Source organism: Pleurodeles waltl, chromosome 10 (genome assembly GCF_031143425.1).
Source record: "Pleurodeles waltl isolate 20211129_DDA chromosome 10, aPleWal1.hap1.20221129, whole genome shotgun sequence".
NCBI lineage: Eukaryota > Metazoa > Chordata > Amphibia > Caudata > Salamandridae > Pleurodeles > Pleurodeles waltl.
Window position 1 is genome coordinate 733,071,759 of NC_090449.1, and position 25,041 is coordinate 733,096,799.

General features: G+C 43.0%; 1 protein-coding gene across 19 annotated transcripts in view; it reads right to left on the minus strand.

Annotated features, from left to right (window-relative positions):
* SVIL (supervillin) overlaps positions 1 to 25,041 on the minus strand; it is a 601,346-nt gene that overhangs the window by 243,806 nt on the left and 332,499 nt on the right. For 11 of the 19 annotated variants that reach the window (XM_069211277.1, XM_069211284.1, XM_069211283.1 and 8 more), the window contains 3 exons: positions 21,414 to 21,553; positions 6,826 to 6,921; positions 5,750 to 6,005 (listed from right to left, as the gene is read on the minus strand). In XM_069211277.1, the coding sequence (XP_069067378.1) occupies positions 5,750 to 6,005; positions 6,826 to 6,921; positions 21,414 to 21,553 (492 nt within the window). The remainder of the gene's footprint in view (positions 1 to 5,749; positions 6,006 to 6,825; positions 6,922 to 21,413; positions 21,554 to 25,041) is intronic. The other 8 variants (XM_069211285.1, XM_069211281.1, XM_069211275.1 and 5 more) reach the window with 1 other exon arrangement.

The following is a 25,041-nucleotide window of genomic DNA, read 5'->3' on the forward strand; positions in this document are numbered from 1 at the left end:
GGCAGAGGTGCCCTTCAAAAATCAGATGGAGGAGAGATTGGTACAGGCCCTGGGCCATCATGTACAGGACTCAGTAAATCAGGCCCTGATTAAGGCCTTAAAACCTTTTACACAGCCCTTGGTAAGGTTTGGGCAAAGAGTTAATGGGACGCTAGTCTTCCGAGTCATTAGAGAGCCTGAAATCGATGATAGGGACCTGGTCCTGACAGCACCTTTGGGATCCTTTTCTTCAGCGGAGCCATTTTCTCAAAAGGCAACTGCAGTCCTTAAGGACCACGAATATGGGCATGAGACCATAATGGATGCTGAATCTTTCACAGTGCCTCAAGTACCTCGCACAGAGGAGTCACATTCATCTGCTTCACACTCCTGATTCAGATCACACTCTAGCAGAGCCCCAACCATCAGGCAAACTTAAACGCAAGTCCCATCACGCAGCAAAGGAGGTGGTAACGCAAAATAATTTATTTTTCTAACACAAAAACATTACTCATCCCAGGTCTACTGGGTGGGTGCCATGTGTTGAGGTACCACAGCATGTGCAGGAAAGATTGTGGAAGGGTTTCGATAAAGTGCGCAGTACTTTGTGTTCTGAATGTACTCGCCCCTCATTATTGGGTAAAAATGGCAGATACCCCAGAACTAGACCCCATTGTGGCTACGTTTCTAAAGAAATGTGCTAAGGACCCCAAGAAAGGCCTGGACCAAGCATGGAAGGGTGGCCAGGACAAATGTCTTGACCTTTCGGGACCCATTACAAAGATCTTGGCACTAGCTGTTCGGGCTAAAGAAGCCAACACGTTGTTGGACCCTGAGGCCATACTTGTATCGGCTCAGAGAGCGGTTTGCATTTTAGGAAAACGCTAACTGTGCCATGTCCACAGAACAAAGGAAGCCATTTTTGATATGTATAGACCCTAAACTGGCAAAGCTTGTCCCTACAGAACCTAGATCTTTGGCCAATGGGCTTCTTTTTGGGCATAAGTTTGTTATGGACCTGGGAAAATGTGCCCACTTTTTCAGCTATGGATAAAGCTCGAACCTCGATGCAGAGAATGTTTAGTGGTGACCTTTTTAAAAGGGCCGGACGCTATTGAGTTCGGGCGTCAGAATACTCAGCCTATCAGACCTCTCCCAGCTATGGCCAGAGAGGCAGAGGTTATTATCAAGCCACCTCAGGATTCTATCCATCCAGAAGAGGTCGTGGCTACACAGGAGGTGGACGAGGTGCAGACAACACCTCAGCTTCAGGTAAGAATAATCCCCTTTGCAGAAGTGATTCTTGGGGGGAGGTTAAAGTATCATTTTCACACTTGGGTGCGCTTATCCCAGGACCCTTGGATGTCGCAAACAGTACAGGCTTCCAGACTAGAGTTTTATTCCACTCCCAAAGTCTTGCACCCCTTCCTCTCCATTTTTCCCCAAACAGAAAGCTCTTTCATATATGCGAAAATAGTAGTGCTTCTACGCAAACAAGTGATAGTCGAATCCCAATCCCATCAGACAGGTTTTGTCAGTACATTTTTTCTGGTTCAGAAAAAAGGCAGAGGCTTTCGCTTGGTGCTAAATCTAAAGGACTTCAATTCACAGATAGTGTACCGTCACTTCAAGATGGAGGGTCTACATCTCTTAAAGAGATCGCTTACAAGAAGGGGATTGGTTTGTGCATCTAGACCTCAAAGACGCCTACCTCGGTGTCGATATTTTCTCTGCACTGACGATTTCTTAAATTTTGTTGTAGAGATCAATGGTACGATTTCAATGTCCTCCCATACGGTCTGTCTCTGGCTCCTTGGTGCTTCACCAAGTGCTATGCCCTGTGGCACAGTTTCTTCGAGAATGAGTAGTCCGTCTCATTAGCTAACTTGACCATATCCTCATGATGGCGCAGTGCAGGGATTTGGTTCTGAATCACTAGGGTTGGGCGATCCAGATTCTTCAAGATCTCGGGTTCTTGATTAGCAGCGAAAAGTCTATAACTTACCCCTCGCAATGTATAGAACTATTAAGCTTTCAGGTGGATTCCATTCATGCGCAACTTAAGTTACCTCTGACGAAATTATCTTGATCAAAAGTTACAGAACGCCCCCGTCTCTCAGACTAGATCATTAAGGACTTTGGCTCACCTGTTAGGATTTCTTGCCTCTTCTATCCAGGCAATCTTCCCTGTGCCTTTTTCATTATAGAGCCCTCCAACATCTGAAAATTGTGCACCTCCGCAAGGGACTGACTTATTCAGAACAGATTCTGTTGTCAGAAGAGGCCAAATCGGAGATTACTTGGTGGCTAGATCACATGGATGCGTGGAATGGCAAAGCCATCTTTGCATCCTTTCCAGAAGTAGTGATCAAGTCGGATACCAGTCAGTGGGGCTGGGGAACTCGTTGCGGGGCAGCGGAAACAGGTCGTTGGTCCTCAGAGGAGCGGGATCTTCACATCAACTGCTTAGAACTTCTAGGGGGAGCTTACGCGATTCCATCCCTTTCCCTGCTAAAAAGCCACTTGCTGTATCCTGTTGCAGATGGACAACATTTCAGCAGTGAGGTATATAAATCACCTGGGAGGGACCAGGTCTCGCATTCAGGCGGAAATCACCAAGGAGTTCTGGCGTTTTTGTCTCCATCATCAAGTCTCAGTGATGGCAGAGTATATTCCAGGTCACTCCAATGTGGTAGCAAACTGGAACTCTCGCTTTCTGAAGGATGGCAGTGATTGAAAGCTGTATCACTTAATATTTCACAGTCTGATCAATCGGTGGAGCTTATGCTTGATAGATCTGTTTGCATCCCGGTTCAACTCCCAACTTCCAAGATTTTTCAGTTGGAGACCAGATCTACGTGCAGTGAGCTCGGATGCTTTTCTTCAGGAATGGCCTCAGGACCTCCTTTATGCTTTCCTTCAGTTTTCTATGATTCAGAGGGTTCTCGCGCAAGTCAAGAGGCAAGTAGAGGAGATCAGATTAGTGACCTCTCTCTGGAAAGCTCAGTCATGGTTTCCAGTAGCAATGTCACTGTTGTGTGCTTCGCCGGTTCGCATTCCATCATTTCCTTCGTTACTCGTGGACCCGTTGGGTCCTTATCTGGTAATTCAGGGGCATTTAATTCTTGTGGCTTGGAGACTTTCCGGAAACGCTGGCAAATACCGGGTGTTTCGAGAGACACTATGTTCTTCCTTTCCCAACCGTGGACTCCCTCCACCCTGAGGGTTCCTGGAAGCAATGGGTGGGTTGGTGCAGTGAACAAAGTTTTGATCCCAAGGGGGCCCAAATTATAATGATTTCTAATTTTCTGTTGGAGTTGCCATCTCAGGCTTTTGCATATAGGACCATTAATAGTTTCAGGTCAGCCATTTCGGCAGGACACTCTCATCTTAAGGGTAAGCCAGTTGGAGAACATTGTTTGATATCTAAACTCTTAAGAGGTATTAGGATGGTCAAACCCTCTCAACCCAGATATTCCACTTTAAGGGAAGTGGATGTCTTGCATTTTCTCAGATCCTGGCCGTGTAATGAGGATCTTTATCGGAAACAAATATCTGCCAAGCTTACTATACTTTTATGTCTCGTATCTTGTAGGTGCGTTCCTGATGTGCAAGCTGTGGATTTGACAAGTAGAGTATTTACTCCAACTGGAGTTTCATTCATGGTTTCTAGAGTTACTAAAACCTCAGCCATATTTATTTCCTATCAGTTTTTTTACCACAATTAAAAATTGTGTGGTACTCTGTATGAAAGCTTACAAAAGCTGTATAAGTGAGAATCGCAGAAATGTGGGAGGACAATTGCTAATTTCATTACAAAAAACGTCCAATCCAGTGTCATTAGCAACTCTGGCTAGATGGGTTACATCAGGGTTCTGCAAAGTCGGTCCTGGAGAGCCGGGTCCATGCCAGATTTTTTGCATATCCAGACTTAGAAAAATCTAGATTTCAAAAACATCTTTTTTCTAAATGTGGATATGCTAAAAACCTGGCATGGACCCGGCTCTCCAGGACAGACTTTGCAGAACCCTGGGTTAAATGGTTAATGGGGGGAAGCTCGCATAGACAATACCATATCAGGAGCTCATTCATTTCGAGGAGCTATGGCATCCAAATCGTCTGGGGTTGGCTCTGGTTTGGAAGATATCATGGCAGCCATAGATAGATCTGATAATATGTTTAAAGTTTATCATAAGCCTATTGTTGATGTAGCATCTGCTGTGGTGGATCAGCTTTGAACTAGCATAATCCGAAGCCTCCGGTCCGGACATGGAATAACAAAACTTCTAGCAAATGCGTCAAGAATTTTCAATTCTATTAAGGACAAGGAGGCGAGGATTATCCCACCCTTATGGTTATCTCTGTTTTTATATGATACTTTATGGTTATAATTATATGCTTAAAAGATATTCATACATGTGATTGTTTAGATTTGACTATCATTTCCATATTGTTCCTTCCCTTATTTTTTCATGTTCATGTCAAGCTATTATTATTATTAGCCCATTTCTTTCATTCATAGGTTCCATTAATAAGGGCGTTTGAACAACCACAAGGATCGTGAAATGAGATGTCGTCACAGTTCAGCTGCTGTTGGTAGTTGAGTTCTCGGTTGATGAGTTGCCTGATCCAGTGTTGGAGATCAAGTTTCAAGTTGGTGCAAAGAAAGAGAAAGGACTTTAGCGTCAATTACATTTAGAGAAAGCAGGCTTGGGATTGGGCATGCTGGGGCTACTAGTGCTTATAGAATATGTAGCTTTTGTTTTTATCAACGTTTATTGGCTGCGGTGAAAAGTTCAGTAAAGAAAGAAGCATAAGCCTCACCTCAGTGTCCTTAATACAATTGAAAAACCTTGACGCGTTAGCTAGAAAAGAATTTATTACACAAGTGCGGCATTATGCACTTCTGCAAGGGCCAATTTTTACTTAATGCCAAAGGATGGAGCGAATACTAGATGCAATGCAACTTCAGAGTACAAAAGGAGCACAGGGTCCTGCTGAGGATGTTGAAAGGGGGCTCTTCACCCCACACCTACTGGAAATGCCTAAAAGACCTTTGTTTCATCTAAGACATTCCATTGGAGTGCTGCATGATACATGAATATGCAAAAGCCCATCCATTCAGATCCATCAGGCATACATTTATCACCAGTACTAACTGGGCACCCTGCCTAGACTGACTCCTGCAGAAGAGTCATCCGGTATCCCCGAGTCTCCATGGAGTATTATTGCCCTTAAAAAGGAACATTTAAAATGTTCAACTCTAGAACCAGAGTACACGTTTAAATGCCGTTTAAAAAGCAAAGGAAATTGCATGGGACCGAGAAAAAAAACAAGACTGTTTGTGACAGTTTACACTCCTAATCCTGTCACATCTGTATATGAATTGTCAAAAATTTACGTTTATGGCGAGTCATGTTGTAGCGAGACACAAGATCCCCAAAAAATACCCTGCTGGGAAATCCAAGTTAATAAAAACGACATATGTTACATTGAGGAGTTCATCGAAGCCTAAGCCATTCATTCACAGCAGGCCGGAGAACCCTGGATAATGCTCCCTTGGTGGATTATTACCACTATCACGACACGAGTTTAGCAAAGCATTTAAAACATTTAAACTAAGCTACGTTTTCAACACACTGTGTAAGGTCTTCAAATTAACATAATTACCAAAGGAATCAACGCTGTTTGGGTTAAAAAAAAAAAAAAAAAAAAAAAAAAAAAACACTAAATATCGACTGCTTGGTAAATACAAAATGCTTGACTCTACCTGTTCCACTTCTCCAAGCGTGACGGGCTGCGTTTGGTATCGGGCATTCATTCTTCTCTGCCTCATGTCCGCCCTACTCCTGGTAACGACAGCTTTGGTTGCTGGCTGAGACAGTTTGTTAAATAAGGCCATTTTCTCTGCCAGACTCAAGGTGGACGTGTCCGGCTCGTCAGTGGCGCTTTCCTGCGCGCTTGCATCTGTGACTTGCTCGGCCTTTTCCTTTTCTGCTGCTCTTTGGTGAGCGGATGCTTGTAAACTGGAATACAACCCAAAGTTAGAAAACTCGTATTAAACCTCCTGCGATCTCCCGTGAACCTTCCCTTGCACAAGATAGCTCGGATCAATGTTAATAGTCTGGCTGCTGCAAAAAACAGGTACGTTTAAGCCTTAAAAGTTACAAGACAATAAGCAGTGCTGCGCACGTTCTAGTCAGTGCAGTGTTCAATGGGCAACAAACATGAGCAACTATGAAGCACAAGGCTGCATTTTTAAGGGAATTTGACCTCACTCTCATACAACCTAAGTGAAGAGGGTGCAGAGGTGATGGCCAGAACTGAAAAGGCACCCACGTGCCTTCAGCATGGGATGCTTGTACACTTTGCATAAGTAAACTATGAGAGACACTGCTATTCCGCCAGACACGATTTCATTGGGAGGTTGGGCGGAGGAGTATATATTTTTGTCTGCCTGTAACACTCATGGAAAAAAAACTGGTCCGCAATGTTTTTTTTTCTTTTTCTTGACAACTTTCATTGCATGCGACACGAAAATGCATAGCTAACAACTCATCAATCGACACAACAAACGTTGCCACATGGTTTTGTTTTTAGTTTAAAAAAAAAAAAAACACCTTATTAAAGACGTTTGTTAGAACAAAAGCTCTAGAGCAATTAGAGCAAATAAGAGCGAAGAAAACATTTTTTTAAATCATGCAGGCCTTAGAGACGTGCTGTGTCTGAACAGTAACATTCCAGTGAAACTGCATTCGTGAGGCTTGCACAGATGTGACAAAACACAATTTAAGAGGCATCTGCGACCCGTGTGCTCAATGCATCATGCAGGCTATTCCCCAGTACCTGTTATGATGTACAGTGTTCTTAACTACAGTGGGGCTAGGTATTCTTGCCACTACAGGGTGGATAGTCACTGTTTGTGAAGCAGGGGCGGGTTCTCTTAATAAAGGATAGCAAAGGAAAAGGAAAGCGCACAAGAAAGGAAAGAGAAAAGAAAAAAGCATTAAGGAAAGCATGATGGTTAATTACAGGAAAGCAAATACAAATGTTCTAGATGTTCACAATTACTTTGCACGATTATTTTACTATTTTATTTGGATTCCATTGAAAATAAACATCACAAAAAACCTCCGAAATGTAAGTTCACAAGAACTACTTACCACTAATAAGGGTCTCTTAAATCCTCTCGGGTAAAACCTTGACCATTAGGAATAGCCACTCATCAAAAGGGGTATTTCAGCAGAAACCCAAGGTTCCCGTTGGGATGGGCAAAGAGCACAGAAGTAGAAAGTGTAAATTAACACCAGAGTGGTAGTGATTACATTTCTTCGCGAGTGAGCAAAATAGCAGGCTTGAATGAGGCGTGTATAGCGGTTGGACTCTGGAGTGGCCATCATCCGGTATCCAGAAAGTTCTGAAGTAAGTTGGCTGCAATCCGCTAGAATGAGATGGCCCCCGGTCCACCATCAATCAGCCTCCCTGGCATAAGGTGGCACTCCTAGGCATATAGGCATTCTAAAGACCCTGCTAGAAGGTGGCCTACTGTGGCATATTGCGATTATTATAGGCACCTCTGTCCTAAACTACAGTAGACTCCCGGCATGCTCTAAGCATTATGGTGGCCAGACCAGATAGTAGCCTTGGGATAAGGTGTTGGCATATTGTAGCCACATTTGTCCTGAGAATTATGCTGCCCTTGGAATATAGGGGAACCCACTGCTGAAGGACAACACAGTATAAAGTGGGAATTTGATGCCTAATACTAGCATAGGATCGTTACGCCTGGCCTGTGGCCAGAGTGTTGTATCACCTAACAAAAAAGTGTAGCCAAGGGCGTGGCTACAAATGCACACTAACGAAATTAGGCTGTTTGCCTATCCCTTGTCTCATGGGCATGAAGGTTGTCTAGGTTCAATCTACCAAACAAGTGGACATTATGGGAGGTCTGTCATCCTAAGGAAACCAAAGGAAATCAAGAAGACACTGCATCTTAGGTAGCTGGTGGTCACTGACCCATTAAACACCCAAAGGAAAATGGATTTGACCGAATGGTTCCTTCCAAATGAACGGGCAACATTACATCTGAGTGTTCAGTTAGGTAAGGCTGAAAAAGCACAAGCCTCTAAATGTAAGATCCTGACCCAATTCAGGTTAAACATTTCACTTTAAAAAAAGTGCTGGACACAAACGTCTGGACGAGACACAGTGGGTGACTCTTCTGAATGAGTACAGAAACACTTCAGAACTAAGGGGGGGGGAAATATTTTTTCACTGAGCCTGGCACCAACCCACCCCAGAGTTACTTGGACCTTCTCTGCCAACTCAGGCCAGTAATGCAGTGATTTTAGGACCTTACGATACAAGATCAGATCAGTTCTCTACATCCTCCACTGGAGGCGTGGTCCAGCATTAGACCCCAAAACAATGCACCCCCATAAGCTGCTGCCAAAGTGTATTTGGTGCCACTGCCTGCACATTCAAAAGGATAGAGTGCATGCTCACCAAGTACTGAGTAAGACTGAGCTGCTTCATAACTATATCCATTTAAACCCCAGACACTGCACCTTAGATGTTTTTCCTTGGACTGCATTGCTGCCAAGGACAATCCAAGCACTTGTAGGTTCAACAGCAGAGTTTAAAGTAACTTTATATCCTTATTTAGAGTGCAATCGTATTGTGGGCTACATAACTGTCACTAAGCATTTATATTCAATAGAAGGAAAGTCATTTTTTTTATTAGAAAGTACACTGCTTGAATATTTATTTATGGGAAAGAAACAGGTGGTAGTTGAAGTGAAAGTTTTCCTTCACAATCAACCTAGTGGAGTAAGCCTGGAGTGTTTGGCTAGTTTCTTCCTTCAAGCTAGAAGCTATAGAGGAGGTATTTGTAATTCAGTGAGCTTGCAGCAAGACGTGCTTTCAAGGACAACAGCAATGCATAATACAAGGGAGTTTAGATTGGCACTATCTTGCAATGGGGCTAGCTTCTTTTGTCAGCCCTTTCACAAAGATTGCCTTGCCAATTCTACAACTCAACAACTGTAGAGTTTTTTCATTGTTGGACAAATCCCAACTACTCGAGGACTCCGTACTGGATAAAACTCCTAAATAGGGATACAAATGTACATGGTCCCCTTCCTTTTATGCCCCCCTTCCTCTTACACCTCTAGCAGCAGCTTGTGACAATGAGTGCCATAACACCACCTCTCAAAGTCTGTCAAGTAGACTTATGTACACACTCCACTGACCAAAATAAATATTTGCCAAGTTAGGAGGCCACACCACACCCAACGTGGAGCATGAGAGAGTTAAAGTTACCAGAAGAACTACCCATGTGTCACTGTGGCCTACAGCATTGAGTGTCTGCACACAGACACTATGATTTTTGCAGTCAGACAAAAGTCAAATTTATCAAGACCATGGTCCATTAAACTACGAATTAACAAACACATCAATTTATCCTATTACACATGAATACACAATAAAAAAACCAGACAAATAGTTTGCATATCATTTATAAAAAATCTTCCCATTGTGGAACTTCAAAAACTGCATTGTGACTAAAACTATGCATTTAAATTGAACTAACACCATATTTAATTAAAACTACTTTAAAAAATCTCAATATATATATATATATATATATATATATATATATATATATATATATATATATATATATATATATATATATATTCCAGTATAGTCCGGTAATGTGTACTGGAGTATTCATAGTTCGACCACAATTAAAATCCCCTCCTCGCAATTTTCTGTAGATGCTTTGCCATTGGACTGAGCAAAAAAAAGGAGTTAGTCTAATCTGAATTTTAAAATGGAATGTCTTATTTCTGGGTTTGACAGGGAAGAAGTGTAAGGAAAAAAACAAAACAAAAAAAAAAAACACAGTTCCTATGCCACTGAAGTAAAATCTTTCACAGATAAATAATTAAAATGTAATGCTTTAGAAATCATTTCAATCCTTAGATAATCTTACTGAAATTGCTGGAAGAGTTTAGGAGAGCTGTTCCGTAATTTTTTCCATTTGCTCTCTCAATCTTGCAGCCCATTTTAAAATGGCAACTCACCACCTCCTTCCTACAAAAAGCGTCAATTGTTGTCCTCTCCCTAATTTACTAGTCTATTTCAATATAAAATGCCAATACGTTAATCTGGTCTCCTTTATTGCCTTTACCATTGAGGATTTATGTAAATTTAGCAAAGATTTCAAACATTGCGCCTGTATTCCATTCAAATCCTGTTTCACACTCATGTAAAGAATTTCTGTACCATACAAGTTTGTTTTGGACCATCGCTTTAACCCCTTCGCTGCCAGGCCTTTTCCCCCTCCTGTGCCAGGCCTTTTTTTGCCTATTTGGGGCAGTTTGCGCTTAGGCCCTCATAACTTTTTGTCCACATAAGCTAACCAAGCCAAATTTGCGTCCTTTTTTTCCAACATCCTAGGGATTCTAGAGGTACCCAGACTTTGTGGGTTCCCTTGAAGGAGGCCAAGAAATTGGCCAAAATACAGTGAAAATTTCGTTTTTTTCAAAAAAATTGGAAAAAGTGGCTGCAGAAGAAGGCTTGTGGATTTCCCCCTGAAAATGGCATCAACAAAGGGTTTGCAGTGCTAAACTCAGCAGCTTCCTAGCTTTCAGGAACAGGCAGACTTGAATCAGAAAACCCAATTTTTCAACACAATTTTGGCATTTTACTGGGGCATACCCCATTTTTGCAATTTTTTGTGCTTTCAGCCTCCTTCCAGTCAGTGACAGGAATGGGCATGAAACCAATGCTGGATCCCAGAAACCTAACCATTTCTGAAACGTAGACAAAATTCTGAATTCAGCAAGGGGTCATTTGTGTAGATCCTACAAGGGTTTCCTACAGAAAATAACTGAAAAAGAAAAATATTGAAATTGAGGTGAAAAAAACAAATGTTTCTCTACGTTTTACTCTGTAACTTTTCCCTGCAATGTCAGATTATCGAAAGCAATATACCGTTACGTCTGCTGGACTCCTCTGGTTGCGGGGATATATAGAGCTTGTAGGTTCATCAAGAACCCAAGGAACCCAGAGCCAATAAATGAGCTGCACCCTGACGTGCGTTTTCATTCTATACCGGGTATACAGCAATTCATTTGCTGAAATATAAAGAGTAAAAAATTGCTATCAAGAAAACCTTTGCATTTCCAAAAAGGGCACAAGATAAGGTGCTGAGGAGCAGTGGTTATTTGCACATCTCTGAATTCCAGGGTGACCATACAAGCATGTGAATTATAGGGAATTTCTCAAATAGATGTCTTTTTTACACACTCTCCTATATTTGGAAGGAAAAAATGTAGAGAAACACAAGGGGCAATAGCACTTGTTTTGCTAATCTATGTTCCCCCAAGTCTCCCGATAAAAATGATACCTCACTTGCGTGGGTAGGCCTAGCGCCGGCGACAGGAAACACCCCAAAGCGCAACGTGGACACATCCTAAATTTTGGAAAAAAACAGATGTGTTTTTTTGCGAAGTGCCTACCTGTAGATTTTGGCCTCTAGCTCAGCCGGCACCCAGGGAAACCTACCAAACCTGTGCATTTCTGAAAACTAGAGACCTAGGGGAATCCAAGGAGGGGTGGCTTGCGGGGCTCGGACCAGGTTCTGTTACCCAGAATCCTTTGCAAACCTCAAAATTTGGCTAAAAAAACACATGTTCCTCACATTTTTGTGGCAGAAAGTTCTGGAATCTGAGAGGAGCTACAAATTTCCTTCCACCCAGCGTTCCCCCAAGTCTCCCGATAAAAATGATACCTCACTTGCGTGGGTAGGCCTAGCGCTGGCGACAGGAAACACCCCAAAGCGCAACGTGGACACATCCTAAATTTTGGAAAAAAACAGAGGTGTTTTTTGCGAAGTGCCTACCTGTAGATTTTGGCCTCTAGCTCAGCCGGCACCTAGGGAAACCTACCAAACCTGTGCATTTCTGAAAACTAGAGACCTAGGGGAATCCAAGGAGGGGTGACTTGCGGGGCTCGGACCAGGTTCTGTTACCCAGAATCCTTTGCAAACCTCAAAATTTGGCTAAAAAAACACATGTTCCTCACATTTCTGTGGCAGAAAGTTCTGGAATCTGAGAGGAGCTACAAATTTCCTTCCACCCAGCGTTCCCCCAAGTCTCCCGATAAAAATGATACCTCACTTGCGTGGGTAGGCCTAGCGCCGGCGACAGGAAACACCCCAAAGCGCAACGTGGACACATCCTAAATTTTGGAAAAAAACAGAGGGGTTTTTTGCGAAGTGCCTACCTGTAGATTTTGGCCTCTAGCTCAGCCGGCACCTAGGGAAACCTACCAAACCTGTGCATTTCTGAAAACTAGAGACCTAGGGGAATCCAAGGAGGGCTGACTTGCGGGGCTCGGACCAGGTTCTGTTACCCAGAATCCTTTGCAAACCTCAAAATTTGGCTAAAAAAAACACATGTTCCTCACATTTCTGTGGCAGAAAGTTCTGGAATCTGAGAGGAGCTACAAATTTCCTTCCACCCAGCGTTCCCCCAAGTCTCCCGATAAAAATGATACCTCACTTGCGTGGGTAGGCCTAGCGCCGGCGACAGGAAACACCCCAAAGCGCAACGTGGACACATCCTAAATTTTGGGAAAAAACAGAGGTGTTTTTTGCGAAGTGCCTACCTGTAGATTTTGGCCTCTAGCTCAGCCGGCACCTAGGGAAACCTACCAAACCTGTGCATTTCTGAAAACTAGAGACCTAGGGGAATCCAAGGAGGGCTGACTTGCGGGGCTCGGACCAGGTTCTGTTACCCAGAATCCTTTGCAAACCTCAAAATTTGGCTAAAAAAACACGTCCCTCACATTTCTGTGGCAGAAAGTTCTGGAATCTGAGAGGAGCTACAAATTTCCTTCCACCCAGCGTTCCCCCAAGTCTCCCGATAAAAATGATACCTCACTTGCGTGGGTAGGCCTAGCGCCCGCAACAGGAAACGCCCCAAAACGCAACGTGGACACATCCCATTTTTTGAAAGAAAACAGTGCCTACCTGTGGATTTTGGCCTGTAGCTCACCCGGCACCTAGGGAAACCTACCAAACCTGTGCATTTCTGAAAACTAGAGACCTAGGGGAATCCAAGATGGGGTGACTTGCGGGGCTTGGACCAGGTTCTGTTACCCACAATCCTTTGCAAACCTCAAAATGTGGCTAAAAAAACACATGTTCCTCACATTTCTGTGGCAGAAAGTTCTGGAATCTGAGAGGAGCCACAAATTTCCTTCCACCCAGCGTTCCCCTAAGTCTCTCAATAAAAATGGTACCTCACTTCTGTGGGTAGGCCTAGCGCCCACGAAAGGAAATGGCCCAAAACACAACGTGGACAGAACATATTTTTTCACAGAAAACAGAGGTGTTTTTTGCAAAGTGCCTACCTGTGGAGTTTGGCCTCTAGCTCAGCCGGCCCCGGGAGGGGGGGGGCAGAAATGCCCTAAAATAAATCTGCCCCCCCCCAGGCCCCCCCCCCCCCGGGAGCGACCCTTGCCTACGGGGTCGCTCCCCCTGCGTGACATTGGCGCCAAAAAACAAATCCCCGGTGCCTAGTGGTTTCTGCCCCCTTGGGGGCAGATTGACCTAAAATCGGCCAATCTGCCCCCAAGGGGGGCAGAAATGGCCTAAATACAATTTGCCCCCCAGGGGAGCGACCCTTGCCGGATGGGTCGCTCCCCATCTCTAAAAAAACACACAAACAAAAAAACAAAAAAATTGCCCTGGCGCCTAGAGGTTTCTGCCCCCCCCCCCCCCCGGGGACAGATCGGCCTAATATTAGGCCGATCTGCCCCCCAGGGGGGGCAGAAATGGCCTAAAATAAATTTGCCCCCCCCAGCCCCCACCCCCCCCGGGAGCGACCCTTGCCTACGGGGTCGCTCCCCCTGCGTGACATTGGCACCAAAAAACAAATCCCCGGTGCCTAGTGGTTTCTGCCCCCTTGGGGGCAGATTGACCTAAAATCTGCCAATCTGCACCCAAGGGGGGCAGAAATGGCCTCAATACAATTTGCCCCCCAGGGGAGCGACCCTTGCCTGATGGGTCGCTCCCCATCTCGAAAAAAAAAAAAAAAAAAAAAAAATTTGCCCTGAGGGTTCTGCCCCCCCCGGGGGCAGTTCGGCCTAGTAATAGGCCGATCTGCCCCCGGGGGGGCAGAAATGGCCTAAAATAAATTTGTCCCCCACCCCACCCCGGGAGCGACCCTTGCCTACGGGGTCGCTCCCCCTGCGTGACATTGGCGCCAAAAAACAAATCCCCGGTGCCTAGTGGTTTCTGCCCCCTTGGGGGCAGATTGACCTAAAATCTGCCAACCTGCACCCAAGGGGGGCAGAAATGGCCTAAATACAATTTGCCCCCCAAGGGGAGCGACCCTTGCCTGATGGGTCGCTCCCCATCTCTAAAAAAACAAACAAACAAAAAAATAATTGCCCTGGCGCCTAGAGGTTTCTGCCCCCCCCCCCCCCCCGGGGGGCAGATCAGCCTAATATTAGGCCGATCTGCCCCCAGGGGGGCAGAAATGGCCTAAAATAAATTTGCCCCCCCACCCCACCCAGGAGCGACCCTTGCCTACGGGGTCGCTCCCCCTGCGTGACATAGGCGCCACAAAACAAATCCCCGGTGCCTAGTGGTTTCTGCCCCCTTGGGGGCAGATTGACCTAAAATCGGCCAATCTGCCCCCAGGGGGGCAGAAATGGTCTAAATACAATTTGCCCCCCAGGGGAGCGACCCTTGCCTGATGGGTCGCTCTCCATCTCTAAAAAAAGAAACAACAAAAAAAAAAAACACAAAAAAAAAAATTTGCCCTGGCGCATAGAGGTTTCTGCCCCCCCTGGGGGCAGATCGGCCTAATAATAGGCCGATCTGCCCCCAGGGGGGGCAGAAATGGCCTAAAATAAATTGCCCTCCCCCCCAGGGAGCGACCCTTGCCTAAGGGATCGCTCCCTTTGCGTGAAATTCACGCAAAGAAAAAATTCCCTGGTGTCTAGTGGTTTCTACCCCCCTTGGGGGCAGATTGGCCTCATCAAAATAGGCCAATCTGCCCCCAAGGGGGGCAGAAATGGCCAAAATATAATTTTCCCCCAAGGGGAGCGACCCTTGCCTACGGGGTCGCTCCCCACCAAAAAAAAAAAGAAATGAAACATAAAAAAAAAAAAAAAAAAATGGTCCCTGGTGCCTAGAGGTTTCTGCCCCCAGGGGGGGCAGAAAAAGCCTTCTAAAAAAAATGCCCCCCCTGGGAGCGACCCTTGCCCAAGGGGTCGCTCCCTTTGTGTGTTTCAATAAAAAAAAAAAAATCCCTGGTGTCTAGTGGGGTTTCAAAAGCCGGATTGCAAGCAATCCGGCTTTTGAAACCCTCGGAGGGACTTCAAAGGGAAGGAAATACTTTTCCTTCCCTTTGAAGCCCCTCCGGACCTCCCAAGTGATTGAAAAAGAAATGCTTTTGCATTTCTTTTTCAATCGCGCTGGAAGCAGAGCTTCCCCTTCCATCCCGACTTGGGGGGGGAAGGGGGGTGCACGGGGGCGCGCTAGCGCGCCCCCAAGTTCCCCTGTGCCTAGGACGAGATGATCTCGTCCAAGGCACAGGGGAACTGTAGCCTTGGACGAGATCATCTCGTCCAAGGCACAGAAGGGGTTAAATGCTGTCAGGAATAGGGACAAATCTGGGCTACAACAATGATAGTTGGCAATGCTTGTAATTTTTCACGTTATTTTATCAAAATGTATACCTAAATATCTTGGGGAGGTAGAGTTTCACCACTATCGATTCACTAATATACCACAGGAATGATTTCCTCTTAAGCTCAAACACCATTGTTTTAGTTTAATTCAAGTTGATAATTAATCTTTTGGTTTCAAAAAAATTATCAACACTCCAAACTTTCTTTGCAATCCAATTTGGGTCACATCCATGATTACCAAGTTGTTTGCCTACAGGAACATGTGGCCTCCCATCCTGGGTGAAAAGGTAGCAGTGCTCAAAAGTAAAGGAAGTTCTGCTAAATAAAGTATGTGGATGCCAACAGATAACCTTGTCACAAACTGTTCCTAACTGGGATCTGTTCAGCTGAGGTATCACCATGAACCCATTTCAACCTTGCTCAGTTTCCCCCTGTGGAGTTCTTGTACTCTTAGTAGTAATTCACATGATATTTTCAATTCCTTCAATTTCTCCCAAAGTTTAATTTGCTTATCCAGGTCAACGGCTGCCTACAAGTCGACAAAATAGCAAAATAAATTGCCATTTATCTCTATCAAATTCCATCCAATTAACCTGAGCTGTAACACTGGAACAGCGTAAAATGACTTCCCTTAGAACCACCCTGTTCGATTGGAATTTGATAATTTGTCTTAGAACAGTCTTTCAAAGTGTGGATGATAAACTTTGTGTACATTCTGGCACCCACAGCTGTAAGGCTTATAAGCCCATAATTGTTTAGATTGGAGGAATACTTTTATATAGGTTTTATTATGATATCCTCCTTCCAACTATCTGGGACTTGCCTTGTCATACATATACATATACACACACACACACACACACACACACACACACACACACACACATATATATATATACACACATATATATACACATATATATACACACACACATATATACACACACACACACATATATACACACACACACACATATATATACATGTATATTTTTATATTTGAAGACCAAGGCAAAAATCTGTCTTCACTGGTGGACATCTGTCTTAATTAACGCTGTAAGGTTATCCAACTTTTAAACTTTTATTCCACTGGACTAGAGTCATAGTACTCTTTACTACAAGTTTCTTCCATGTGGTTTATTCATGACTCTTCTGAGACCAACAAAAACTTACTGTAATCTGCCTCCCGCTCATGCCAAGCCTAACTAATTTCTAAAACAGAATTGAGTTATTCAATGAAATTGAATCCTTTCACAGTTTTCATTATGAAATGTCCTCTCTTTTTATCATGTACATTTATTCTGGTCTTAATCTCATTCCTTTCTCCTCCATATGATTTGCTCATCCTCTGCTACACCCTCCTCCCCCCAAACAACTCTCTCAACTGGTTTCTTGGGAGTTTGACAATGAGTGTAAAAGCATTCCCTTACTTTTGTTTTCTTTTATTTCCGAAAAGGGAAATAGGAATTTATAAATTTATGTCTCAGGCACTTCATCACCTCAATTACTAGTTCTTTATACCAACCATTTAGATCAGCATGCATCATAAGATTATCAATCTGTACACTTGTTGAAATTGTGAACGCCTTCTTAACTGTTCCTCATTTATATGGGTTGTTAGTCATCTTGGCATTGTACATATAGGGGGAAGAACTTTTTCAAACTGACCATGTACACCAAACCTACAGCAATCTTTACAAAATGCATTCACTATCATCTATATGAAGAAATCTGAAACTAGTCTAAAATACCAAGTGGCCATAACATTATATTAATTGGGCACTGTTGCATTCCCTGGGTAAATGTTTGCAAGAGAAAAATATCAGTTTATCAAAAAAAGAAAGATTAAACATTACAACCAGCTCCACCGAATTGCATATTTAGGGCAAGTTTAGAATCCATGCATCTGGAAATATGGCTGGTAAAATATAAGCGGAGAGCATCTCATTCAGGCTTAATATTCTTAGGGTTAAATCCAAGATAAACAAGTCATAAATACTATTACACTATTAGGGAACTTATAATACTGTTCACATCATTGCTTAAAACATTATAAAGGTTATTATTACATATATATTAAATAATACTATATCTTTATGTGCTAATTTCTGTGTGGATTAATTTTACAAATCTGAATAAAATTACATTTGGAATTCAACTGAATTATACCTCTAGCCATATCAGTCGAGATAATACTTAGAAAGCCATTTCATATGTTTTTGATTTGATGTTTATTTGGAAGAAGCCATCACATAATGGTGACTCCCCACAGCCATGTTTCTTGAAAACAAATTACATCTTACATACTATCAACATTCCATCCATTTATTCTAATTTTAGTAATATGTTATACCGTGAGTATTCCAAATGAAGTTAACGTTGATTTAAATGCATAGTTAATTAAAACCAATACATCATACATGCTCACACCAATTATCAAATTTAAACATAATTTCCATAGAACTGAGAGTTCTTCAATTTTTATTTCATACTATATATTAGTTTTCATCACTAGTTGTCCAACATTGTGATGATATCTGCATAAGCATTTCAGTTGTGTGCATCGTGTTCCCACTACTCATCTTGTATTACAACTCTGCATGTGTTGTAAGACACCTCAAATAATACGTTTTTAATATCGTTCTTCCTTAAAAAAAATGTGATTTAAAGTTGTAAAATTATATATAAATAAGTGGGTAGTCGGAACACAAAAATACCTTCATGGATTCCGAACAGAGGAAACTTAAGGACGGCATGATCTTAATCTTATAGGCCAGAAAATTGTATTATATTTATAATGATTGATATTAGATAATTTTTTTAAACTATCCAATGCATAAACTTTATATATCTGGCGTTCAGGGTATAGACAGAAGATTTAAAACAAGCTATCACCGCTTCTCTGCAGGACCGTATTCGCCTCTGATTAAAAGCTGTTTTTTATTAAAGTCTTCCGCTCATTCAACAGACCATTACATATACAGATCAAATTCCAAATGAAGAATTCCAGGCTGCTGGGAGAAGCGAGCTGCTTCTCTTAAGATATACCACTTAATCTGGAGGTTCGGCTCACTTTCCCAATTTGAGCTCAAACACTGATAATGGATTTTAGTCAGTATTTTTGTCCTGCATTTCAGCTCTTTAGTCCACTTTTTTTTTTAACCCCCCCCCATTATCCATATCCACATGTTTAGTGATGGGGTCCTTATTTTCATCTTACCATTCTAAGCAAATTCAATTAGATAATAAAACAGCATTGGTGTTTACAAATAGCTTTACCTGCTTTTTTTTCTACTTCAGTGTTTGGAATCTTAATTACATTAAATATTGAATTCTTGCTCAGCCTGAACGATCAATGCCATAACTGAGTAAAAATATTCTTGTAAACTTAATTCCCATCTGTATCAGTTACAAAGCCCACTAGTATATGATCTGATGAAAACGTTTTTAGGTTGGACATTCATGGAATATTTGCCAAAACTTCCCTAGTTTTTAAATGGGCTCACTATTTGACTTTTTTACAGCTCATATCAAGCAGCCATTCACCCACAATTTATTACCCCTTTCTATTGTTGGATGAACACTTACCCCTGATTTTGCAGATAATCCTTTACAAAGAAGACATGACAATATAGCACAATTAGCTCCTACTCTGCGGGCCTTATCCTTAACAGAAGATTATTTTTCTTTTTTATTGCTAGCCTTCTATAACTACACAGGCCAGACTTCTACTACTCCCTCAGCCTTTTTTTTTCTCAATTTCCTTGATCTTTGAAACTACTCATTACCTTTCTGCCCTGTGGTATTAGTGTATTTTATAGGAGAGGAATCCTACCATCATCCCATTTTTATGAAGGCCTGAAAAAAAAAAAAAATGTAAGTTGATATATTTCGGGCTTCCCTTAAGCCAAGCTCTTGAATTCCCCCCTCCCCCCATCCCACCCAACCACCACGACCCTCCCAATTGACCACCAAGGATCACTTTAACTAGTTTCGCCAGCCAAGGCTTACAAGAGTTTATTTCTTTGAGCTCTGCAGCAATTGTTTTAATAACCTGTCTGACACTTTAAAGCATTGTTACTTAACACTAATGTTTCAAATATACCATGTAAAGTTTTCTGCATCAATAATAAAATATCTAACACTGAAGAAAATGCAGAGGCTGATTTGCCTGGGAAGAAGACAATTCGAATTTTCTCTCTTAACTTTACTGCTTAATTTCTTTATTCCTCTCATTCCAAGTAACAGCTTTATTTTTTTCTATAAAGTGATTTCTTAGCCTTTTTAGCTCATGGATATTAAAATGCTTCGAGATCAATTATGGTGAAGATTATAGCTGAGGGTCTAGAAAATCTAGAAACTAATCCAAAAGTGATTTTGGTTGCAGCTTTGTTTTTACTGGAAATTTCTGAATGTGTACTTCAGTACTCCAGGCCTTATTTAAAAGGAGTGGTAGGTTGCCATCCATCATTTCGAACTGCCTTTTTTTCCATAGAGGGAGAGGGTGAAAGGTCTATTGAATCAACTTGTTTTGCCTTGTAAACTCCAATGTCTTGACAAGTTGAAAATCTCATTTGGACATACTGCAGCTGGAGCTTTAGATGCACCCCTGGTAGTCTTTTCAATAGTAAACTTCTTTCCTCTTTTCCCTGTGAGTTTAGGATCAGTCCTCACAGTTTAGCAATAGGCAATATCAATGAACTATTCCAATAGTAAGTTCTGTGAGGACGGTCACCCAGGACTGGGAAGTAATAGGCTTCCAAGCATTTAAACAGGATTCACTGTAGTCTGAGATGCTGTGTCATCCCCAGGTGTACAAACGGTGTTGACATTGTACTAGCCATAGATCATGCCTACATCAATCAAAAGCTTGCTATGTGACAATGGACAGAGTAAGAGAGGTTGGGACTAAGAATAGGTACGTGGGGCACTGTGGACCAACGGGAGAGGGAAAGAGAAACCCTCAGTCCTCACTGTTTAAAAACAGCTGTGCAGTCATTAAAGGCTTTAAACTTTCTTGATGTACCTTTGGAAGGCCCAATTCATGAGCCGGGTCAACCTTACATAAGATCTTCCCTCTTATTAGAGGCAGCCAGGCTGACCTTACTGGCTATTATATAAGAATCCAGATCAAACGAGTAGCACCATCGTTAAATCCAGTCCTAAGGCTGTTTCTTTCTATGCATCTTAAAGCTACAGGGACAGATAATATAGGTAAGACATTTCAATGTGCTTAGAGGCGCACTTCCACGAGAAGATCTTGGCATGGATTTAGCTGAGTATTTAGTTACTGATTTAAGTTACAGAAGCTGTCATTTTCAGTAAGTATGAAACTACTTTTCTTAAGTTAAGCCCTGAACATCAGTTCAGTAATAAGAATGGAAAATAATTATAAGGCATGGATAATTTATAGGTTAATTTATGGACAGTTTTGCAGGTATGGCAGTAAAGTTTCTACAAATGTTAATGTGCTGCGCAGCCCAGTTAAAAGCGATGCTTCAATGAGGCAATTGAAGAAATACCTAGTACGTGTTCGACTGTAGCTTTGTGGTTTCTTTCGAGCACATCCCTTTCCTGCTCCGTGTACCTTCAGTGAAGTAATCCTGTTTTAACAACAGTGGACACCTTCCACCAATACTAGTCAAACGTAACACCCAAGGCAACCCGACACTGCTTTTAAAAACGCGATGCGTCAGAATGTGAACAATATCGGGACTTACGTGGCTGCAATGACCACTTCTTCATTTGTGACTGGCTGAGTGCGTGATCTATCCTGTGCACGCCGCAGTCTTCTTTCCACAGCTGTATTTCTTGAACGTGGCTTAGGAACATTTTTTGAATCAAATGATTTTTCCATTTCCTATGAACAGATGAAGGTCACAATTAAAAAAAGTAAAATGTGGACAAGTAAAATGTGATTTATTGCGGTCCTCTGCCATTCGTTACGATGGTGGTTTAATACGATCATAAAAGCAACAAAGTAAGCCTGCCACAAAAAAAGAAAAAAATGAATCTTTCAGCTTTAGTATGGAAACCATAACCATTTAAGTAGTTTGGACTGGAAACGTCTTCCCCATTTCTTGGATACATAGAAACAGCATCTCTATTAAAACAATCTGAGTCTGAAAATTTCAGTCTGAAACTGAATATTTTCATTTAACGTTCGGATCCTCTCTGTGAAAATGTGTATCTTGCTGTTAAGCACGTCATTACTGGAAATTTTAAGTTAGTAATTTGAATTATCTTTAGTGTAACATACCACACTTGCGTCATCACCCTGCATAATTTGTAAGCCTTTCCCCTTTACCCTGCTACGTTATCAAATTGATGGCGAAGGCAAGCGTTATATTAAGGAATTTAAAATGCGCAGTGAAACCGGCAGATGTGACCAATCGCCAGAAGTCATCTCAGACATTGCTGAAATATTCAAGCATTCAAATTCTCACAGAATTAAAGTACACTGATAAATGCCCTCCAGAAGGTTGCAAAGTGTTCCAAAATGTACTTACCAAAAAAAGAAAGCCACGTGCCTTTGCCAAGCTTTAGGAACACCAGGAAAGGGTAAGGGCAGACCAGCAGAGGGAATGTGAAGGTTCATAAGTTCTCAAAGAAAAAGTTACATACCTTTAGTAATGCTCTTTCTGGTAAAGACAATCTGGCCACTGATTACATACCTTTAGAATATTCCCCAGGTGTCAGGATGGATCTGGAAACTTTTCAGCAGTTCCTACTCACATCGGCACGTGGCGTGATGCGGCACTGCACTGAATCCATTGTGCTCCGGAAATGACATACAGGGCCTATAAAAGCACCACTCCAGTGTACTTTCAAGACTGTCCATACCCTCAGATGCACAGCCCCAAAAGCAAATTGTCATGACCAGTGTGCAGATTCCTAGACTTGGGATCTTATTAATGGACAGAGGCCAGCCACAGAACGGGGAGATTGAGTAAGGAATCTGGGACTAGACAGACTACTGGAAAAAGCATTAGCAATTGTAAATAACTTGTTCTTCTGATTGAGACACCTAGCTACATATTCTTCACCTTTTGAATAGATATCAAAGCAGTACCTATTTGAAGGTGGGTCAGGTCTGTGGATGGACTCAAATCAGAAAATCCTGCAGGAACAACTGTTTAAAGTGCCCCTTTAGCAAACTGAATTGTTCAGGCAATGATACTTCGTGAAAAAATTGAGGGATGACCTTGTAGCCATCTAGAAATGTCCAGAACAGGGACTCTGCATGACAATGCAGTGATAGCAGCTTTGACCTTGGTAAAATGAGCATGCAGTCCTTCCGGAAGCTGCTTTTTAGCTAATGTGTAGCAGGGTTTAATGCAGAGCAAGGTCCACAGGGCGAAGTTTTTCTGCACAGCCTTACCTTTCTTCAATCCACAGAACGCTACAAAAAAGCTGATCGCCCACGCTATGCTCTATGAAGAGGCCCAAGTGATGAAGTGTACTCCTTAGAGGTGTGAGGCGGAGCACAGAATGCCAGCACAGCTATGTTTTTTTAGCCTACCTGGAAGGTGTCAACTTTAGGCAAGCAGCATGCCCAGGTCCACATAACCAGTTTGTTTGGGGAAAAAGGAAGGGTATATGCTGTGGACATAAAAAGCTTTATGCTAACTCTTATGGCATGCAGATGTGATCAATACGAGGAACACTGTCTTGAAAGTGAGGCACTGCAAAGAACAGCTGTGAAGCAGCTCAAATGGAGTGCAAATTAAACCAGACTGTGACATGACAAAAGAGAGGAAATAAATGTATTAAGCCTTCCAAAAAGCACTTAACAGGAGACTTCGACTGCTGATCCAGCAACCCCCAAAAGTCAAAGAGCAAAAAGGTACCCTTTAAATGTGCCCAGAGCAAGGCCTTGCCCGGGTAGGGGCAACAATCTAACAACAAAACGTCAGATAACTTAGCCTGAGGGATTCTATCTGCTGAGCACAACACTATGCCACAATTCTGTTCCAATGACAGGCATATAGTTTGTGCCGTGGGATGCCCGACTGCCAAGACGACATGACTCACCTCCAGAGGAAGGATGAGTGTTCAGCTGTCGCTGCTTAATCTCAAAGCCTGAAGATGGAGACTGCAGAGGCTCTGGTACAATATCATGCCATGTTGCAGTGACAGAAGGACATCCTGGTGGAGCAGCCTGATCAGAGGACTGATGCTCAAGCCCAGGAGTTATGGATACCATACTCTCCTTGCCGAAACAGGGGCCACCACAATGATTTGGGCCTGGTCAGTCCCAACATTCTTGAGAACTCTGGGTAGCAGTGCTTTCAGCAGAAAGACATACAGAAGTCCCCAGTTCCACTCACACTGGAATGAGTCTCCAAATGAGAAGGACCTTGGAAAACACTAACACTCAAAAGTGCAGATACTGCACGTTCTCAGTGGTGAACAGACTGAGCCAAGGCTCTCCCTGTTCTTGGAACAGACTTTGCACCACCTGTGGCTGTAAATTCCATTTGTGATCTGCTAGGCTCCACTGGCTGAGCTCATCCACCCTTGCATTCAATAATCCTGCCAGGCAGTTCACTACAGGAAGATCCCTTGGTGGTCCAGCCATTTCCAGAGACTCAAGGTCTCCTGCCGCAGGGTTTGTGACCCGCAACTGTCCCGTTTGTTGCAGTAACACACGACTGTTGTCTGTGAGAACCTGTGCCAGCATGCCCTGAAGAGCAGGAAGGTTTTCATTATCAAGCAGATGGCAATCGGCTCCAGAAGGCTGATATGGAGCCCAGCTGCCTCTTATCTCCACCTCTCCCAGATGGCTCTCCCAACAAAGAAGCAATCAGTCACCACCGTCGGCTCTGGATGAGGGAAGGGTGAGGGGTCTACCGCTGATCCAAATAGCTGTCCAGTAACCACCACTGCAGACCTTTTGTAGTCTTCTCTGACATCTGAATGCATATACAGATGTTCCTTTGTTGTTGGCTCCACTGAGATTGAGATGAACCATCCTGAATGGCCTAGGCAAGGACCAGTCAGAGGTCATCGGGGGCACCTTGGAAGAATGGAGTCACAAAGAAGATTAGAATAACACCCCTGCAGGCAACAAGTATTTACAGACAAGCTGGTGGATGAAAAGCCTCTTCCCAAACAGCTCACCTCCTTTCAACTCCCGATCAGGGGAGGTAGTCAGAAAGGTGTTGGGATTTGTCTTGCTTGCAAACACCTGCACTACCAAGCTTGCAAGTGAGAGGTGCACAGATAGAAAATACAGTCTGGGGCAAGGCAGTGGCTAGTGCAATATGGCTGTTGAATGCCCCATTCAATGCTAAAAGGGGCTCTGTAGAGGTCTGCCCTGGCTGAAGACTAAGACAAAAATGGTCT